Below are 21,067 nucleotides of genomic sequence, written 5' to 3' on the forward strand. Positions count from 1 at the left end.
GTCTATCTGTTGAGTCATCAGCAGCCACTGCCTGGCCCTCCCTGGTCCTAGCTTGGGTGGAGAGGAAGCTTAGGCACTGATCATATAATATATGGTCATTCTCTAGGGCACTGTCCTGCTTGCTAGGGCAATGTCACTGTCCCTTGCCTCTGCCATTCATGAGTGGCCTGTAAACCTTTAATGTATGGATCAGAAACTTGGGCTTTAAGACGAGAAGAGGAAGCAAATCTTAAGGGAACAGAGATGAGAATGCTGAGCTGGATTATGGAAATATCACTTTTTGAAAGATTGGAAAATGGTGAAATAAGAATGGCAGGTATAGTGAAGATTACCGTGATAAGTCTCACGTCCGAGATGGTGTGGGCACGTCTGAGATGGTGTGGGCACATGTTGAGGATGGATGGTGGTGAGGGAGTGAGGAGAGCTTGGGAGGAACCTGTAAGGGGGAGAAGATGAAGAGGGAGCAGAGAATTAGATGGCGAGATAAGGCGAAGGATGATATGGAGAGAAGAGGTTTGGTGTTAAGGGCATGGCTTTGATTGAAGGCATTGGAGAGGGTGCCTCAGGGAACTGATCCCACAATGTATGGATAATGGTGGGGAAGGAGAAAAAAAGAAGGCAGTTTTGTGATTAATTTAATGGAATTCTCAGGTTTTATCAAATTTTATATTGAATTTGTAGTTCAGTATGTGCATTTATGTTGGTATTCTAATATTGTATATTGATTTTACTGTAATACCAATTACTGATGGCTTTCTTTCACCAAAGGGGATTTGCTTTGGAGAGTCATAAGTTTAGATAATTTGACCAGTAAGGGGGCTACTACCTGCATTTGACTTGTAAATCCTATTGTAGATTGTACTAGAGAATTTTTTTTCTTGCCTAGCTATTGAAATTCAACTTGTCTTTCCTACATTTCCAATTCAAAGATCCACTTTTGGAGTGCTCTCCGAGTTGTCTAGAAATTATAGGTACTTCAATCATGTCAAGTTACCTTCTGATAAGAAAGAAAAATAGTCATTTGATATTAAATACTTTAAATATTCATGATTTGCACTAAGCCAGAGCCATAATATTTTTAACATTGAATATGTTTACCTCTGCCAAGGAAGTTTGAAGGAGCTTATGTTTTACCTCCTGTTCGTTTGTTTGTGAACAGCTTCCTGGCCACAATTTTAATCGTAGAGTGATGAAATTGGCAGTAATTAACTGTTACGTAAAAAGCTGGAAATGATTAAATTTTGGATGTCCAATTCACGTAATCTTCCATAAGTATGGACATATTTGTCATGTCATAGATACTTAAACTTGGTTCATATTTGAGTGTATGAAAATCCACGCACTTAATGCATGTTAAGGGCAAAGGTCAAGGTCGAGCAAAAGGTCAAGAAAGTAAGCTGCTGCGGCAGAGGTCTGCACTCTACTGAGTGCCCCTCTAGTTGAATATGTTTTAATGTTTTCAGTCTCAATTGTAAAAAATACAGTACTGTAGATCACAAAGCACGTACCATAATACAGTATGTTTATTTGGGAAGTAGCTTTTGCTGTCATGGAGAAATTGCTTTGTCATATAGCATTTTCCCTGATAATTAGGTTTCCCTTTTATCTCTCAATCCTTACTAAGTAATCACAATGAAATTTTGATGGTTTAGATGCAAAATCAAGATGCTAGGTAACCTCAAATTGTGGTTATAAAATCTTGCAACCTATTAAGGTATGCTTATGAACATAAGGAAATTGTGCGCAGGCTGATATATAGTGATTGGTGTGATTTTCTCGGTTTCTATTATGGGCCTTTCTAAGAAATACATACATATACAGTTTATATAATGAATGTATGCATGTTTGATACATACATACATACTAGAAAATGTACAGCAACAACCTGGGGAAAATTGAAAACTTGAATAGTACAGTACTGTTTACATTGAAATTCAACTTAGGAAATTGGTGTTATAGTAGATGTCGGTATAATTAACTAAATTTTGAATATCGTCACCCTCATAGATTAACTGCCTAAGTCATTTTATCCACTTGTTGGGAAATCAAAAATAAACCTTCTCTTTTCCTAATTCTTTATATCATTGTCTTGAGTTTCAATTCACAAATTCTTAATAGAAGAATTTGTGAATTAGAATTTGTTAATTGAAGTTCAACACAATGATATAAAGAATTAGGAAATGAGAAGGTTGTTTTTATTTCCCAACAAGTGGAGAAAATGACTTAGGCAGTTAGTTTATGAGGGTGACGATATATTAGTCGTCATCATTTATGTATCTCTAATACCATTTGTCTGACTCCTTAAAGAGACCATATGGAAGGCACTTTTTAAGTATAAATAAAACCAGAAATCTTTCCTAGTTGTTTTGATATAATAAGTTTATGCATATTGCAGGTGAGGATGGCAAAAATATCAAGATCATTAGCAAGATTGAAAATCATCAGGGATGCAAGAACATCGATTCTATTATTGAGGAAGGAGATGGTATCATGATTGCCCGTGGAGATTTGGGAATTGAAATTCCTGCGGAAAAAGTTTTCATTGCCCAGAAGCAGATGCTTGCTAAATGTAATAAGGTTAGTGAAATTGGTTCAGTGTCTTTGGTGAGGGAGTGTTTCTGTATTGTCCAGAATTTATTGTAAAAGGTTTTCGTATTTCTTTAATATGAAACTTTTTAATCGTAGTTACTATATTGAGAATCAAACTATTATGAATTGTAATTTTTCAGTTTCTTTTTAGTGTCTTGATTTTATTATATTATTTTAGGAAGTTAAGATTTAATATATATTTAAGAACATATTTATTGAATGATTTACCCATTGGATTGGTAAATTAAGATTAGAATTTAGGAAAGTATCGATAAACTTGTGCACTATGAGGACAGTATTAGTGTTTGCCAGTAATAGTAATAGACATGATCTTTGTGTGTGACTTGAATCGATACAGAAATGGAAGTAAAAGCATTTTGCACATATTCTCTTTAAAGATTCTAATTTTGTGTGGTGGATATCATTAGAATATTTATATCATGAATGTCAGATTTATAGCCTTCATCTTCTTTAGATGTATAACTTCATTTTTTTAAGAAGTAGTAGTTGAATCACAGAAATACAAAATTATATTAAGATTAGCTACAGTTTTGTATTTATAATATATTGAAATAATTTTCATTATTTTTATCAGATAAAGATTTTAACCTTTTTACCCCCAAAGGACGTACTGGTACGTTTCACAAAACTCCTCCCTTTACCCCCATGGACGTACCGGTACGTCCTTGCAAAAAAATGCTATAAAATTTTTTTTTTTTCATATTTTTAGTAATTTTTTTTAGAAAATTCAGGCCTTTTCCAAGAGAATGAGACCAACCTGACCTCTCTATGACAAAAATTAAGGCTATTAGAGCAATTTAAAAAATATATACTGCAAAATGTGCTGGGGAAAAAAAAACTTCTTGGGGGTTAAGGGTTGGAAATTTCCAAAGAGCCTGGGGGTAAAAGGGTTAAAATAACTGTGTTTGTAAGTGAATATTTTTTCACATTCTTCAGGTTGGGAAACCAGTCATTTGTGCCACTCAGATGCTGGAGTCTATGGTAAAGAAGCCCAGACCAACCCGTGCCGAGGTATCCGATGTAGGTAATGCCATTCTTGATGGAGCCGACTGTGTTATGCTGTCAGGAGAAACTGCCAAGGGCGATTATCCTCTTGTATGTGTAAGAACAATGGCAAATATTGCAAGGGAAGCAGAGTCAGCATTGTGGCACAAACAGCTGTTTACAGAGCTTTCACAAACTGTGAGTACTTACATTATTTCTATTGATCTTTTGGTTTTCAGTTATTTCTAATGTGTTATATCCCTTTGTTATACAGTAACCATTTTCTTTTATATGTTTAGCTGATTTAAGTACATCTCTTAAGTACAGGCACACTTTTGTTGTCTGAAATGTTGATCCATTAGTGGTCAGGTTTGTATAATAGGATAACTATTGACTGGCCAGACAGTACTACATTGGACCCTTCTCTCTGGTTACGGCTAATTTTCATTTTGCCTACACATACACCGAATAGTCTGGCCTATTCTTTACATATTCTCTCTCCTCGTACACCAGACTGAACCGAGATTACCAAAACAATTCTTCCTCACTCGAGGGGTTAACTACTGCAATGCAATGGTTCAGTGTTTCGATTTCAAAGAAGTGAAGTAGTAAAGAGACTTTATATTTGGTTTAGTGTGAGGTAAGCAAGTTATTTAAAAGCACAAATTAAAACACTAGATTTAATAAAGATTAAAAACAAAAATTAAAACACTAAATATAAAAAGAAAGTAATGATAGATTTAAATTTCATTGTCAAATCTTGGAAATTAGTTCAATATTACTCTTAAACTTTCTGTACCTAATGTTTTCATTAAACATGAATTTAATTGAGCAAAGATAAGGTTTTATCAAAATAATTATTTTATGTAAGGAAAAGCTTTATTAAATAATTTTCTTATACAACAAAAGGTTTGGCATCAATAATTTTATAAGTTAACCTTTAAGTGTTCGTCTTTTTAACGTATAGAAAGTTTCTTTCAAGGTCTTGAGAAAATTAGGAATTATATGCTTTTGGTATTAGGAATACTAAACGGTATTTTATTAGACTATAAATTCAGGTATAACATAGTAGGAAAATTTCTTTTTCTTTCTTTCTAGGTCCCCATGCCTATCGATTCCACACATACTACGGCTATTGCATCAGTTGAGGCCTCCTTCAAGGCTATGGCATCGGCTATCATCGTATTGACCACCACTGGCCGTTCAGCCCATCTCGTCTCCAAATACAGACCACGTTGCCCCATCATTGCTGTCACACGTTTCCCAAATGTCGCCCGTCAGTGCCATCTCTACCGTGGTATTATTCCAATTCACTACACAGGTTAGTGTCGTGTGTCTTTCTTTACGTAGGAAATGTATTTTTGTACTCCCTCCTCATAGAGCATATACAGTAAGCTTATAAATATTGGATAACTTGATTCCAATGCCTCAGTTAGTGTAATAAGTTGGTGTAGGCTTGACCTAATCCATTTGTATTATAATTAAATGTATTTAACTGACAAGGGGGTGATGTCAGTTTGTGCCCTTCAGTTATTCAGTGGAAATAAATTTCATTGCTGTAAGCAATAGTAAATGTTTAATGCTCATTATTTTAAAGAATTTGTTATTGACAAGATGTCAAGAAGAGTTGTTTAGCTTGTTTCTTCTCTGTTCATGACTTGTTTGTTTATAAATGAAAGTTCAGCATTATGATGATTTCTATTGATGATGAGGAGAGCTCAGTATCTAATTGGAACTTCTTGTAGTTTCAATTTTTCTTTCCACTCAAGCAGCCAATCCTTTGTCGAAAATGCGACTACTCCAGAAGAGTAGTTTCTTATACAGATAACCGTTTAGCGAACTGAATGTTATATAGACTACGCCATTTATTACTATTTAAGTTTTTTTTGATAGAATCTTTTATTAAAGTTTTGTGCGTGGTTCATTCAAACTCTAGCTTTAGGACTCTCAAAGGGTTAAAAGAAAGAGAAAATGATGTAACGCCCAAATTTGCATGAAATTGTCTAGTTTGTGAGAATGGGTTGGAAAATCCATATAGCTACAAAACTTGCTGTATAAGAAATTTTGATGGAGTATGTCATGTTCACTATTAATGTCATACATGGCCCTGCCCTAGGAAGAATTTTTTTTTTTAGTTTTACAAATTCTCTGGCTAAATGGAGTTGAACGTTGTCCTCGTTTATATTCATTCAATTTTCCCAAGCCTTTGGCTCTATGATATTAGTGCATATAATAGAGAGGAAGCTAATTATTATTGTACTTACTAAATCATTGACTTTTTCCCTCACATAGTATCAATTTTATACAGTATGCATTTAGATATTAAATTATGCTAGAATCTGCTTATTGTCAACATTTAGATACTGAGCCATCTTTATCAAATATTCTCCATGAAGATAATGGAAAGTTTGTTGTATATTTCTTTAGAATTTTATATAAATGTCTCAATTATGGCAGAATAGGAGACTTAATGTTTTATATATGCAGTGAAATTTCAGTACAATAATATAGAAAATACTCTTCATGATATTTCTTTTTAAATGCTTGACTAGTTTTTACGTAAAGTAACCTCTTATAAATAATTTTAAGAATCTAGAAGTTAAGAATATAGGTAGAAAAGTATGAAACTATAATTAGATACTTTCTTTTATATATTTGTTTCTCATTTTGACATGCTTTGATTTAAGAATTTTATTACTGCTTGTTTCTTTTATACTTTCTTTTCCATCAAATCTTCTCCTGTTGTATTCCAGTCCCTCAGAATGGTATGTTGGTATAGAGTGAAACCTTTTTTTTTTTTTTTAATATATTTGAAAAAGAAAAAAAAAAACGCTTTAGAACATCTTGCTTACTGGACTGCACTAATTTGTCGAGACACGAAAATGTACTTTATATCATTAACATATTTTTGGTTCCTTAGTTTGGTTTGATTTGCTAACAGTTTTTAGGTGTGCAAATTGAAGTATTTATCGAGGTTTGCTCTGTGAGGCTTTATGTCTTTATTTTCGACTGACATTTCCTTTGAAATTAGTTCCAGTAGTAATATTTTATGGTAGTGAGTTCACCCTGTTATCACTTTGTTTACAAATGTGTTTACAAATGATATTACGTAAGTGCATGTCCTTGCATTAATTTGGTGTGTATTGCCGTTATGTTAAAAGAATAGTGAATGTCTTATTAGCATCTACGTAGGGTGAAGATTTTTTTATTTACGTTTGATTACTCGTGACTTTTTTCAGTTTGGCGATAGCAAAAGCCTAAAATGACAGCGATGGAAGGAAAGTTTTCAGCCTAAAAACAGATTAGAGGAATGAGATTCTTTTCAGCTTAGAAGTGGAATGTTAGCATTTTTACTGAATTCTAAGCAGGAGCATAATAGTTTTGGCTAGAAATAGAGGAAAGGTAGGGTTAGTTTTGTTTGATAAACAAAAGTTATTGTAGAAGTAGACTGCAGTTAATATGGTTTCATATAGGGAGGATTAGAATCTGAATTTTAAGTTGACCTAAACAGAAAATGAGGCAACGCATAATAGGTTTTGTTTGATGAATGAACTGCCATCACTGTTCACCCAAGAACCATTAGACAATGAGGTTACCTCCATCGTTGATTACCAGATTTTCTACTAGTTTTCTTGTGTAAAGTGACAAAATTTATATCTTTGTAAAGTTGATCAATGAAGCCAAGTCAGGTTTGAATTTAGTCAATGTTGATAGGCGAGTTGGGATCGAAAAGCAAATATCAGTACTGTCCCATTTGTGTTGGAAATTTACAAGCTGTATCATTCAAACCATCAGTTACCCTTTTTAAAATTCTTGATATCGTATTGGGGTATAGTTCTGCCAACGCATCTCACACTGATGCACTGTAGACACTTCGTATGGGTCATTGTAGCATTTTTTCGGCCACTAGCAGCATTTGCTTTATATCTTTGTAAGTTATCTCCATTCCCTCTTCCTTCCTTTCATTTTGCTGTCCAAACATCAACTTTTAGAGCACCTCATTGGTGTACATCAATTAGAAATTGTCAGGGACTTGCTCGAGTGGTATATTATCAATTCTTTATTTGTAATTGAAGGAAAATTCTAGTGGAGGGATATTTACATTCTTTTGTTTTCTAATTTCCAATGATGGAAGGGTAATTTTTCCACCCAAAGCAGAAACTAATGGAACTTATGAAGTTTTAAGTTGAATTTTGGAGTAATGTTAGTTAAGAGATGTCTGTTTTAAATCGATACAGTATGAGATTAATATTTTTATTTGACTCGGTTACTGAAGGGTAGTGTATGATGAGGAACTATAGAGGTAGTTAATTGCACATGGTAGAATATGATAGGTTTCAAGTATTCGTCGACACTAATTTTTAAATGTTAAAAAATACCCTTCCCCCAGAAGGGTTTTATGACACTATAACTTATGTTATATAGTATTCACAAAATATTTGTCCAAAAATAACACTTTATTGAATTGTTTTCTTTTCTTCATTCTTTGTCATGATTTTATTGAGATGTTTTGTCAGTTTACACTTGCATTTAGTTTGTCCCCTTTTATTGTTTCGTCAGTTTTCGGTAACACTTTTACCTTGAGTGTTTTAAAAATGTGTTAGTTTTATGTTATTGGTGAGTACTAAGTATTGACACTTCATTCCTGTCTTTTTTTTTCTATTGAGCTGTTTTCATTTAATCCATTATTCACTCTTGAATATATCTTCCCTTATGCATGCAGAAGGTGAGGATGGTATGTGACTTTTTCTGATCGTAATTAGTTAATAGGAATTTTATTTTTAGTTTGAATAGAGCTAGATTATGCTTTAACTGTATAAATTATTAGAAATTCTAGACAAAATATTTTTATCAACATCCATATTTTTATCATTAAATTAGAATATAATACGAGTAATTATTAGAAGGAAATGTGATGTTTTCATATATTGATTTGTTCCAACACTAACAAACCTAATGCTATTTAATAGGGATTATCTTTCAGCAAAGCTAGAAGGTAATTCTTATTACTGTGAAAGTATTTTTGTTCGTGGTGTACCAATTTTCGTGGCCTTTGTGGGTGGCTGAATCCACGAATTTAAAAATCCAACAAAAATTTTTATACACTCAGAATTTGGTATTGAACTTGGACACATTCGATTTGTGTTGGTGACCTACATTTTCTGAACCATTGTGGATTACTAATTATTTTGATTTGTTATTGTGAATGTTTTATTTTGCTGTGCACTATGATGATTATTGCATTGCAAATGAACACTTTATCATAATTGGGGTCCAACTAATAAACAAAAAGGTAAAAGGTCCAAAACGGAAATCCACGAACCAACATTTTTTTTTATAAAAAAACGGAAATTGGTACCCACGAATAAAAATACATTCACAGTATATAGCTATAGGTTTGTATGTTAGGAAAAATACAAATTACTTCCAAAATTTGTCATTTTACAATACATTTCATGCAGATAGTAAGGCTTGATTCTCAAATATAATCATCCTTCTGGTCCCCTGTAGAAAATCACATTGGTGTAAGAGTACTATGTTGTCACTGCTTAGCATAATAGTTTAAAGTGGAGATAAAAGTTAATACTATTATCCCTTTTACCCCCAATGGACGTACTGGTACATTTCACAAAACTCATCCCTTTACCCCCATGGACGTACCAGTACGTCCTTGCAAAAAACTGCCATTTACATTTAATTTTCATATTTTTGATAACTTTATGAAAAACTTCAGGCATTTTCTAAAAGAATGAGACCAACCTGATCCCTCTCTGATGAAAATTAAGGCTGTTAGAGCAATTTAAAAATATATATATTGCAAAATGTGCTTAAAAAAAAAGAAAAACGCCTGGGGGTTAAGGGTTGGAAAGTTCCAAATAGCCTGGGGGGTAAAAGGGTTATCCGTCAGGTAATTGAAATACTTATTTATAGAATGCATGTCTTCTAGAGGTTTATTTCTTTTAGTTTTCCATTTCAAATCATGCTCATATTGCCCTCTCCTTATGGACAGAATCTGCTGAAATGTTTCGTCGTAATAATTTTCAGCATGTATCACTAGATATGATGCATGTGAATGTGCCCCATTTTGAAGTACTGTACTGTATGTATTTTGTACATAAAGGGCAAGTTAATCGCTTTACGTATTAAAGTAATAAATATCTAATCGTTCCTCACCATGTAACAAATGGTAATCTTTATGGGTAATATTACTGTTGTACAATTTCTGTTTTCTTTTTTACGATTCTCTGCTTAAAGATATTTATAGTTTGCTCAAAGATATTTGATTAAATAGAACTTTACTGGATATATTCCACTAAGGGAATTGTGGGAAAATTGGATATTTCTTACAATTTTGTCGTTCGATTCATGAATATTGTGTGCAGTCACGTTATATTTAAGAAGTCTGCAGATTTGACTTGTCAGTCACAAGCACACAACTTATATGAAACTCGTATTTGTACATTTTTTTTTTCCAAAATAGCTGTTTAGAGTTTAGTGTTGATTTCTATATACTGTATAGAATTTATTTGCAAATGCAGGTCTTGTATTTTCCAAAATCTTGATTACTACAAAAGCATTTGTACCTATTAACCACGCTTGGCTAAGATATTGGTTTTTTAATTATATTTTGTGATAATAGATGGTTCTGAATAGCTTATCAGTACATTGCTACTCAACTTAATAACAAAAGAATATACAATATATATTCTGGTCACACAATACTCTTGAGAGATATGTTGCCATATAATGCGGCTTTGGTAACCCCATTGTCAATGTTTCCCCTTAATCAGATAGACTAGAATATTTCGAAAATAAGAAAAATTATAAGTTAACTTGACACTCGTCATATCAAGATGAGGCTGTCATTGTGGTGGAAACATGAGGAGCTGTCCTGAGACCACAATTTAGGCGCTTGAATTGGTAAACCTTTGACCTGGTGACGAAACAAAATTTATTCCTCAAATTGAGACGTATCGGAATATGAGAGTATGCATCCGAGAGGTTGATTGAAAACATTCGATCTTTATATTGCCCCTTGTGCTGTCAAAGGTTTGTCCATTTATAACTTGGTGAGAACGGAAAACTCGAGGGCCAAGGCATTTAGAATTGGACTCCAACCTCCCAATGCTTTGGGGAATAGGAATAATCTTTTATAAAACTCCAAGAGTAAGGTATAAGCCACCTTTTTTTTCTACATTTCTCTAGAAGGTTCACAATTTGTTTTTGTAGAATTTGAGTCCTTGCTGTATTTGTGTATTTGTAAGATAATTTGGATAAGGAACTGGCTCCCTTGACAAGGGAGGATTTGAAGCTAGCCGTACTCGAGAACAGGGAAGAATGCTATCCCAAATGTGACAGCAGCGGGAGAGTCTTCCTCCAACTGGAATTCTCCTAGAAGGATCATTATACCATTTTCTGATAAGAACTTGAAGTTTGGATGACAACTCTATCGGAATGTCTTGAGGAATCCCGACTACCACTGGTACGAAAAGAACTCTTGACGATAACTCTTCAAAGGCAGAAGCTTGGGTACCTTGGATAAAGACCGAAGCATTAGTTTGAGTTCTGGTATCCACCTAGGGAGCTACTTCATCAATTTTTTTTTACATCTACCACAGGCCCCAAAATAAGGAAAGAAATTAATGTATGTTTCCTCTTCAGAGACTGTCCCTACCTTGAGGCATGTGCCCGTTCTCTTTTCTTAATCACAAAACACACGAAGGTTGATACAGCCTTGGAAGCCACCTCTGAAACAGTACCATTAAAACAGGTTGGATAATTCAAAATTAAATTCACATCCCGAAGGACTAGAATTTATCTTCTATAACACTAGAAATAGCCCTTATTATAGAGTAAGCAAAGGAAAGTATTTTCTGAACACTTGCTGCTTTATTACCACAGACAGCTTACATTAGTAAACCAGCTTACAAAACCTGCATTTAAAGGTTTTCGTTTATTAACGGTGATGATGGGTTCAAGGCAGGAAGTTGAATGGAAGTCTAGAAGAAAATTAATAACTGATGTCTTATCCGAGTTAAAACAACTTTGAGGTATAGAAGGCCTAAAATTTAAATGATTGAGAATAAGAATTACCAGCCTATCTTATAATTGATAACAATTTAACTATTCTAACTGCTATAAAATGGGAGAACTGAGATGTTTAAATATTCTTGGAAGTAGCTTTCCCTGAAAAATTTGGAAGAAAAACAGCATCAAAACTTACCTTAAGCAACATAGGGTATTTTTCAGTAAGGATAAGTAAGGTTTAAAAGGGAGGTATTTCATCTCATTCGGGGTCTTCCTCTCTCTGTTCATTCTTATCGTCCTGTACAGAAGGATGAACTGTAACATTATTTACTTTCCCTTTGTTTACAGCTGGTATTGGGATGTTCTGTGCATTTGTAATCAGACTTGTTTGGGCAGTACAGTAAAAGTAATAGAGCTTGCATTTACCCCGCTAAAGTTATCATAAGCTAGTGGTAGACCTTGCAAGCGAACGAAGCATACTGCCATTTGAAACATCACGTAATCAATCAACTTTAGTTGAACTTCCTCAACAACATTAAAGAGCTAAAGGAATCGTACAACGTGCCACATCATCCACATATGAAATACGAGATTGCTTAATAGAGCTTACTATAGTTAGTGGAGGGATATTAGGATCCATACTACCAAATCGGTTGTCTGCCGTGCAATCTAGTTGTCTAAAAAGTGACTAGCAATTCAGGAATACACAGGTATAAAATGAATAAGTTTTTGAGGCTCTGTGAGAGGATCTCAACTTTTTAAGATGTAGTGAACATTCAAAATCCTTACCTAACTAAACACTACCACAAGGCCAGACTTCTGAAGTTAGGTTAGAGATTTAACAAAGGAATCTAAATAAGTTACGTGGTTTTTAAGCTCATCACTATTAAAATTTTGCTGGTTAAGATGGTATTAGAGAATGGTGTTGGCATGTCTCTATCATCATCATCATCATCATCATCATCATCATCATCATCATCATCATCGTCATCCCTGCTATAAACAACTAGCCTAGTCTTATGGGTTTGCCCCTGAACTAAGAGTAAGGTTTATTTGCACTTTCAACTAGAAAGTACATTTCCATGATAGGAACAGTGAGGTATTCAAGCGCCTCCCAAGGGTTATTTAACCCTTTTACCCCCAAAGGACGTACTGGTACATTTCACGAAACTCATCCCTTTACCCCCATGGACGTACCAGTACGTCCTTGCAAAAAACTGCTATTTACATTTTTTCTCATAATTTTGATAATTTTTTTGAGAAACTTCAGGCATTTTCCAAGAGAAGGAGACCAACCTGACCTCTCTATGATGAAAATTAAGGCTGTTAGAGCAATTTAAAAAAAATATACTGCAAAATGTGCTTGAAAAAAAATAACCCCTGGGGGTTAAGGGCTGGAAAGTTCCAAATAGCCTTGGGGTAAAAGGGTTAATACCCATTACTATTTCCGAACAGTAATTGCTAACAAAGCCAAAGGAAGACCACTTGAACAACACAACATTTTCACAATCTGGAAGGAGTGTAGCAAACCGATTTGACTGGTAAACTGAAATAATAAAGAAGATGTAGTTCGTCACTGCTTCGGTTCTTGTTAGTAGCCAATAGTGTGTTTCATTACGTTATAGGAAAGAAAATGAGAGATTTTTAAATTTCACGGGTTAATGTCAATAAACGTAGGTTCTTAAGAAGAAACTATATAAACATCTGTGGAGGTTAATATAAATAATACTGTACAGTACACTGTTTGCAATTGAATTTAATAAAGTAACTTGCAGAACAAGTTATTTTTTAAGGAAATTCCATAATAAAAGATTGTTTAGAATAAGGAACTAAATTACTAAATTGTCACCATCTACACCTTCACCGGAAATATTTCTTGTAATGTTCCCCTTATACTAATTGCTCTTGAATTTAAGATATTGAAGTTTGTCATTAAATTATAAGTTTTCTTAATTCTAATTGTTCACATGTGTAAGGTAACTCTCATAATTGCACAAAACAATATAATTGTTTTTGAAGATGATGGATATACAAAGTAGAATATAAAATAAAATCTTTAAGTACTGCATTTTTAGATATGTTGTATAGCACTATTTCTCTTGTGTACACTTTTCGGTTTTTCCGTAGGCTAATTTACCATGAAAAGTTTATATGAAATAAAAGCCTTTCAGTGAAATTTGTAAAATCTTGTCAACTTTTAATATCTCTTGTATTTCTTTGATACTTTGGGTTTGTTTTAAATCTAAGTAATGAATTATTATTCTCATATTCTAAGGTCAATTTATGGTTCACTGATAGTCCTGGCTAGGTTAACAGGATTTAGCTCTTTAGTTGAGGTTAATTAAAAATACTGTACCTTATAATTGTAGTGTATTTGATAATCTTTTAGTAAATTGGGCTATTAACTTTTGGTTATTCAATACTATACTGTATTTTCATATCAAATAAGATTTTAAGATAATAGTAAGGCAGCAGTCGGGTGTAGATCGGCACCTCGTAGTTCCGGGGGATGTTGAAGAAGGAGAGGTCTAACTGGTGAGGGACCTATGGTCGTGGTTCTAACACGCCCCAGTTACTATACTGACACTCATTAGAGTGAGCGAGCTGGGTTTATTCCTGGCATTCCATGCATCTTTTTTTCTCTGGTATATTTAGCAGTATTTATGCCTTAGAAATGGTGCTATAAGGAGCATTTCACTGGGCGACACAGGTTCCTCGCCCAGAAATAGATTTTTCCTTCGTCAAAATCCCTTTATTATAGTATCATAAATTACTGTAGTATTGTGCTTATAAAATCTTATGCTGTATACTTTTAAACCATTAGATATAAATTTGATATTTATCACAAACTGGGAAACCTGGTAAATGTATTTTGTAATTTATCACCTATTTTAAAAATTGGAAATTTAGTATTTATTGCATTAAAGATTGTAAAGAAAATCCTTACAGTAGGAAAGCTAAATGATACTAGGCTAGGAATGAGAACTGTTTTAATATTTTACTATTTCTATGAACCTCCTCTGGCAAATGTATTGCATTCTCAATGCTGGTTAAATGTAGACGTCTACCCTTAAATCTAATCATTTTCCATTTTCTTTTCTGAATTGATATTGCCGGTTAAATGTAGACGTCTACCCTTAAATCTAATAATTTTTCCATTTTCTTTTCTGAAATTATATTGCCCCTTTTTCGAGTATTTAGTTTATCTATAGTCCATTTCTTTTAGCGAGGCAGATTTACACCGACTTGCAGTGATGCCCTTTTAGCTCGGAAAAGTTTCCTGATCTCTGATTGGTTAGAATTATCTTTTCCAACCAACCAGCGGTCAGGAAACTTTTCCGAGCTGAAAGGGCACCGCTGCGAGTCGGTGCAAATATGCCTCGCTAAAAGAAATGGACTATAGAGATGTATTGCCTTAAAGGTTCTGGTTGAAATCAGGTATGCAACTACAGTACTTACCTTAATTTTTGTAGCAATCTCTCTTTGGAGAGAATTTTGGCATCGGCTCAGTGGCATAGCAAGTCCGTTTCCACTATACGTTACTTGAGAAAAGCCTGGTTTTCTTATTAGGATTACAAAGCATTGTGTGCAGTGACAGCATAAATAGAAGTTTTAACTGCTTATATTTGTTTTACATTTTAGTATTAAATTTCTCAATTTGAAAATGTAGTGTGAAGTGGAAAAAGGGGAATTTTTTATTTGTCAGGGTAGGCATTTAACCTGCTTAGAGAAGGAAGTAATGCGAACACCAAATGGGTATAGAAATAAACTATTAAAATTCAATTTTTCCTTTTAAAAGTAAGACTGATTATTTATTTTTTTTTTCAAATCAATTGCCTGCATTCAGTTCAATACAGTACTGTAATATTGAAGGTTTCAGACCATCTACAGGTTGAATGTTCACTGAAATATAAATGGCAACATATTTATAGAAATAGTGTTATTCACTCATAGTAGAATGTTTTATGTGCACTTGACATTGTCATTGCAATGTGTTCTTTTTATTTTAGTCATAACCAGCTGTTGTAATGATTCAGTGTTGTAGAGCACTAATGTTATCTGGGAAATAAATTTAGAATTGCTATTAATGATCAAATAATGAATTTCACTGTAATGAGACGGAACTTTTCACTTTCTATTTTACAGCCGAACGCGTCGAAGACTGGATGGACGATGTAAACGCTCGCGCAGACTATGCTATTGAATACGGTAAGCAGAGGGGCTTCATCAAGTCAGGAGATCCAGTTGTGGTTGTCACAGGATGGCAGAAGGGTGCTGGATTTACCAACACCATGCGCGTCTTGTACGTAAAGTAACTCTTTTCTTTGTGACTGCAAGAAGGGATGGTTTCAGCTTGGTGGTGATAACTAAATGCTTTATTTTTATTGCTGGTATGGGTGCCTGTGTGGAGCAGAAAAAAAAAAAATGTTTTCAACCAACCAACCAACCAACCAACACTGTGATGTGAAAATGCCTCACCTGCACATAGCATCATGACTAATTTTAAAATATTTTTGGAGCTTTGCAAATATAAATTTAATCTAAAAAGACCTTGATGTGCCATAGACTTCTGTTGAAAGAGCCTGTTCCTTGAACAGAAGGATATTTCATTGATGGGGATTGAAAATGTCAAGTAGTGGTATGTAAATTTGAATCATTGCAGCGTTCAGTGTTGAACTATGCCTGTCCCATGTGATGTTTGCTACTAACAACCACTTAACTTATGTACATAGTATGTTGTATACTTGCCTTTGTGTTTTGTGAAGTTGTCAGTATGTGTATGGGAATAGACTCTTGGTTTGCAAGTTTATGTTCCTTAAGCCTTGCTTTATCACGGTTGTCGGTTTTCAGCAATTTTGTCGATTTTAATTAGGATTATTTAATCTACATAAAATTTTTACGAAGTCCAACAGAAGGATGTAGATCAGAGGGCGCTAGCATCGGGCGTCAGTTGAGTGGCGCAGGTAAGGTAGCTAGGGCCTCTGTTACGGCTCTTCCCTTTGATGAAGGAATTATCTAAATGGAAGACAGCCTGTGAATAGTGGTTTTCACACGTCCCTGCTTTATACACGATGCCCACTGGGTGTTCGCGCGAGGGTAGTAACCTCTGCATTCCATACTTTAACTTTCTCTGGTATATTTGGAAGTATTTATATCAGAAAAGTGTAAGGAAGGACTCTTTTCACCGGGCGTCACAGGTATCTCCCCAGAAATAGATTTTTCCTTTGTCAAAATCCCTTTTTGAATTGCAACATACACTTAGATAAAATCATTACACTTTGTTCTCTTTCACAATAGTGCCATGTACTGCGCCGGTGGTAAAGCAAGGTTTAGTATGTTTCGGAACATCATTGGTTATGCAAGGTTTTAGAGTTTTTGGGAAACGTGGTTTTTTTTTTTTTTACCAGTGTTGGTTGTGTATTAGAAGCTCTTTCCAAGGACATGAAAGTTTTGAAACCACTTACATTTGATGAAGATGGAATATGTTCGTCAAAAGTTCATTCCAGTAGCAATGTTAATCAAGATCAATATGGAATTCTCTAATGAGGTTCTCAAATTAAAGTAAATGTATTTAACATCAGAATTTTGCCTATGTCTGTTTAGCATTCTTGTTAGTCATTGCTGACGAAGTTTCTGTCAATAACTTAGTGCTATGAATTAAAGATAAGGCTATTTATTGAGTATTATGTTGTCTACAACCTTTTGATGTTTTAGATGTTGAAAAGGATAAAACTTTTGTTTCATTTTACAATATCCAAAATAAAAGAATTTATTGTTTATACCAGACACTTTAATCCAAGACCAAAATAATGTTTGTAGAATCTGTCAAATCCCATAAAGGTGCAGTATAGTAAGGGGTAGGTTAGCTACATGTAGCATAATGTAGTTGTAATTTAGCTTGTATAGCAAGGGTTGATGTTTTAAGTACTGTATGTGTCTTAATGCATATGCAAATGGCAGCGAACTGTTTTGCTTCTGGTAACCAAGCTGGAGACATTAGATTGGCTGGGGCCGCTGAATGGAGGCTGGTGTAGAGCCGAGATGTTTGTGTCGTGAAAACAATAGCACATGGGGCCGCTGGATGGAGGCTGGTGTAGAGCCGAGATGTTTGTGTCGTGAAAACAATAGCACATGACGTTCAGTCTAAGAAAAGGCTGCAGTCATTTATCTATGAAATCAGAAGTACACCTATTAAAGAAAAATGCATACCGTCGAACAATTGCCCGAGTGGGGAATGCGATGGTTCCAATCTTGTGCTGATTGAGCTGGGAGTTGGGTAGCTAATTGGTACAAAAATCTAAGAGTAGAATGTAGTGATCCCCTTAATACTATATGGTATAATTGTGATTTTAATGTACACATATGGTAACTCCTCTTTCCTTGGAATCTGTAAGTATCAATTTGATGGATGCACCAGCTAATGGCTAACCGTTGTCAGCTCATGAATTTTTGGATAACCTAAAGTAGGTTACCTACCTCGATCCACACTTTATCTGGATCCATATCCTCCCCTAAAGATATTAATGTGGATGTGAGTGATCACTGCATTAAACTAATTCAAAATTTGTCCTAAGTTACTTGCGTGCAAGTATAGGGTAGTCTGTACTTTCTCTTTGTTGTATTGAGAGAACAAAGACCTGGTAAAAAACAAAAGCCTGGTTGGTACTTATGTAGGATAATTCTTCAGGGTGAATTCACAGGTTGCTTTGACGCTAGAGTTCACTCCTAGAGCTGTTCCACTAAGCTCCCTGTTGATGGAGAATGGGAACGAACCCCCTTGTGTGAATTAACTACATATTTGTATATAACCATCACTTATTTTCATATGACAATCACAAAGCAATCATTAGGAAAGTAACATGAAAAGTGCAAAGGTATTCAAAACACTGCAGGACCACAAAAGAGAGGATTATTATTTAATATATGCTTGGGGTTTAGTTGGCACATATGATGAAACTTTTTTTTTTTTTTTTTTTTTTTTTTTCTTGTCGTGACACAAGAAATTTTTGCTCCTGGGAACATGTTGCATATAGGTGATGATGAAGCCAATCTCAATTTACACAGCTATCAGGTTATTTAACATTAAAGATTATAATTATCAAAAAGATTTGTTAAAATCATATTTAACTACCAGTCTCTATCACCAAAGAACCTCACTGTAATGTACTTCTAAATCTGAATAAAACTGATGTTACACTAATTTGGAACAACATATGTGTTGATGTCGGAGAATACAGTAAAATAAGATAGTGAACAGTACCTTGAGTGTGTACTAAAGTGTACTTTATAAAAGCTATTGAACTCTTAAAAGAGAGAATAGTATCCAAAGGAGGTGTGGCTTTATAAGTCTGCACTAGAAATTATACAGTATTAAAATATACAGTATATCAACAGATGTTTGGTGACAAGAATACAGTAACTCATCATAGACATAAATGAAGAGGAGGAGAAATAAAGGGTTATAATGTTTATTTCAAATATGTTGGTTTTCCTTCCTAAAGTTGAGAAAAAAACAGCTAGCAACGATACTAAACTGTACTCTCTTACCATTTGATAACAACCTTATTCAAGTTTTAAATTTTCTTAAATGTGTACATTATAGGTATTAAAAGAATGGTGTGCGAGTTGTGTTGGAATGCTTTATTGTACATAAGTGTAAATAAGTTTTCACATAAACGGGAAAAATCTTTTTGTATTTTAGTATATATATTTTTCTATTCAGTTTTGTATATTGGTTGCTTATTCTTATCGACAAAATTTCCCATTTATTTTCTTGATAGAAAACTGAACTTGTGTTATCATGAACTAACCCTCCAATCTAAACTTAATTTGATACTTAATGAACCCTCATTTCAGTACTTAATACAGTAGCATTCTAATTTGAGATGCGGGACTAGCCACACTGCTGAAAGAGAGAATTGTAACTGTAAGATTACAGTTCTACAGAAAGAAATGCTACGTTACGAGTAACTTTTTATATTGCATGTAGTGGGTGCTAACGTGAGTTTTCAGTAATTTGGGAACCAAACCATCATACAGGTATTTTTAATATTTGTTTTCACTTACTACACACAACTTGAAACTCCAAGCTTGATTATATATTCTAAACTGCTGAATGTTGTATGAAAATAGCAGGAGACATATATACTAACCTAATTTTAAGTAATCATTGCAAGTTAGCATGTATCCTAATCCTTTATCCAACAGTTTAACAAGGCAATTACCCCGATACTGGCGCTTGGCTTTTGTCCTTGCAAGTTAATGTTTTTGATTGTTCCGGTTTAACAGATGTCCTTAGAAATACATGTTGAGCTGAGAGCTTATGGCATTGCAAGTAATTTATATCCCAGCTAGCATAAGTTTTTGCTCGCTATGGGTTGCTAGTTTTCAGTACAGTATAGCAAATTGTAATAGACTTTAAATCATTCTTGTTCTAAATTCAAGTATAGTATTGCAATTAAATCTGTTGACAAGCCTAGCATATGATCAAAGTTAACAACTTTTGATGAGAATTTTTGGAACTTGATAGTTACAGTGTACCTAAATTTTGGCACATTGACATTCAAGAAGGCTTTTCGTTTTCTGTCGTATGAAGTTGTGGTGTAATGTGTCCATGTTGGTGTATGTAGAGCCTAACCTAGCATACCTTTGCTTCTGATCAAACTAAATTTTCCCTCAAGAAGTGATATCACTGCTTAGTGTTTTTGTTTTTTGTTTTTTCACCACATTGAAGTGGGTATGAAAAGGCAAAAAATTATTTACTGAAACACACTGAAATATGTAGTTAATCGAGTTAGCGTTGGGTGTAGGAACCATGATAGGCTTTTGTAAATGAACTGTAAAGTAAGTGTTCATCAGTTTAAATACAATAGATATAGGGAAATAATTTCTGAGACCTGCTAAATCACATTAAAATATGTAGTTAATCGAGTCAGTGTTGGGTTTAGGAACCATGATAGGATTTGTAAATGAACTGTAAAGTAAGTGTTCATCAGTTTAAATATAATAGATATAGGGAAATAATTTCCGAGACCTGCTACGCATTCTCATTTTGCAACTAATAAAAGTTGAAGGCTCCTGAAGTGCTGACGTAAATATGGTAGTTCAGGGTTTATGTATTTTTAAAGAATCACGGTAAACCGCAAACCTTATGGGATAGATTTTTTTTTTTACTGTCTTCACCATTGATGAACAATCAACATTGTGGGAAGTAGCCTCCTCTGGAGGCATAGGACAACCACATCTGTTAGGTGCTTTTACAGCCTATCCAACGTGTGATTTTAATTCGTCAGTCAGTCAGTCTTTTTTGTCACTATTGTCTAGCAGTTCTCAATATTGTTTGCTGGTAATTTGCAATATTTACAATTTGAAATAAGTAATTGCAATGTCATTGCACTATGTTGAAGTGTCTTGACTTTCCAAGATGATGTTTCCGTCATTTTAT

General features: G+C 34.1%; 1 protein-coding gene across 3 annotated transcripts in view; it reads left to right on the plus strand.

Moving 5' to 3' along the window:
- LOC137621444 (pyruvate kinase-like) overlaps window positions 1-21,067 on the plus strand; it is a 40,550-nt gene that overhangs the window by 15,979 nt on the left and 3,504 nt on the right. For all 3 annotated transcript variants that reach the window (XR_011040235.1, XM_068351750.1, XM_068351749.1), the window contains exons 6-9: window positions 2,396-2,577; window positions 3,547-3,792; window positions 4,693-4,915; window positions 15,769-15,925. Coding sequence is in view for 2 of the 3 variants with exons in the window: in XM_068351750.1 (XP_068207851.1) it covers window positions 2,396-2,577; window positions 3,547-3,792; window positions 4,693-4,915; window positions 15,769-15,925 (808 nt within the window). In the remaining variant the exon portion in view is untranslated. The remainder of the gene's footprint in view (window positions 1-2,395; window positions 2,578-3,546; window positions 3,793-4,692; window positions 4,916-15,768; window positions 15,926-21,067) is intronic.

This window comes from Palaemon carinicauda, chromosome 28 (assembly GCF_036898095.1).
Source record: "Palaemon carinicauda isolate YSFRI2023 chromosome 28, ASM3689809v2, whole genome shotgun sequence".
Lineage (NCBI taxonomy): Eukaryota > Metazoa > Arthropoda > Malacostraca > Decapoda > Palaemonidae > Palaemon > Palaemon carinicauda.